At 44.9% G+C, this 739-nt stretch overlaps 1 protein-coding gene across 1 annotated transcript; it reads right to left on the bottom strand.

Annotated features, from left to right (window-relative positions):
* Positions 1-203: 203 nt before the first annotated feature.
* On the bottom strand, positions 204-470 carry LOC124507002 (FXYD domain-containing ion transport regulator 4-like). Its single transcript, XM_047073185.1, has one exon. It carries the CDS (start codon positions 468-470, stop codon positions 204-206), a length of 267 nt encoding a protein of 88 aa, XP_046929141.1.
* Positions 471-739: the final 269 nt, after the last annotated feature.

Raw genomic sequence — 739 nt, forward strand, 5'->3', positions numbered from 1 at the left:
TATTTATTTATTTATTTATTTATTTATTTATTTAAGAGGGAGACAGTTTAATTTAGAAATAAGCTTTAGACGGTGTCCTGATCAAATGGGAACTGAAGGGCCCAGCTTTGGAGAGAAAGGCAGTCATGGAGAGTAAGGGCCCCAACTGGGGAGGGAAGAGCATGGGAGCTGGTACGGAGAGTGCCACAAAGCTGGTCCTGTGCTCAGCAGGTACTGGCAGGGTCTGGAGTGATGAGTGGAGCGGCTCTCGCAGGTAAGGGGCTGTACTTCTTACTGTACTTGCATTTGCAGCTTCTACTTAGAGCTATCAAAATTCCAGCGATGCACAGGAGCCCTCCAACAATCATCCCACCCAGCTCCAGGCTTTCCCAGTCATAAGAGAAGGGACTGTCTTTATCTACCAGGTCATTGGTTTCCAAGGCAGGCAGGCCTGCCTGTGTGAGGAGAAGGCCCCAGGTCACTTTCTTCATGATACAGCTTCAGGGCAGCGCTGAGAGCCAGGTGCAGCAAGCAGGTTTGGAGAGGCTGCTGGAGCTGTCTATTTTACCTTCATTTAAAGGCAGTTATAGTGGATATTGAATTCTTGGGTGGCAGTCTTTGTTTTTAATACTCTGTGTATGTTTTTTCACTCATCTGATCTCCATTGTTAATGAAGAGAAGTCTGCTATTACTATTGTTATTATTCTTGGGGTTTCCTAGTAGTTGAAGAATTGTTTTTCTTTTCTTAAGATTTTCTCCT

The sequence above is a fragment of the Lynx rufus genome, unplaced genomic scaffold (genome assembly GCF_022079265.1).
Source record: "Lynx rufus isolate CCGP_SWC_20201006 ecotype Redwood Valley unplaced genomic scaffold, mLynRuf1.p SCAF_1, whole genome shotgun sequence".
Lineage (NCBI taxonomy): Eukaryota > Metazoa > Chordata > Mammalia > Carnivora > Felidae > Lynx > Lynx rufus.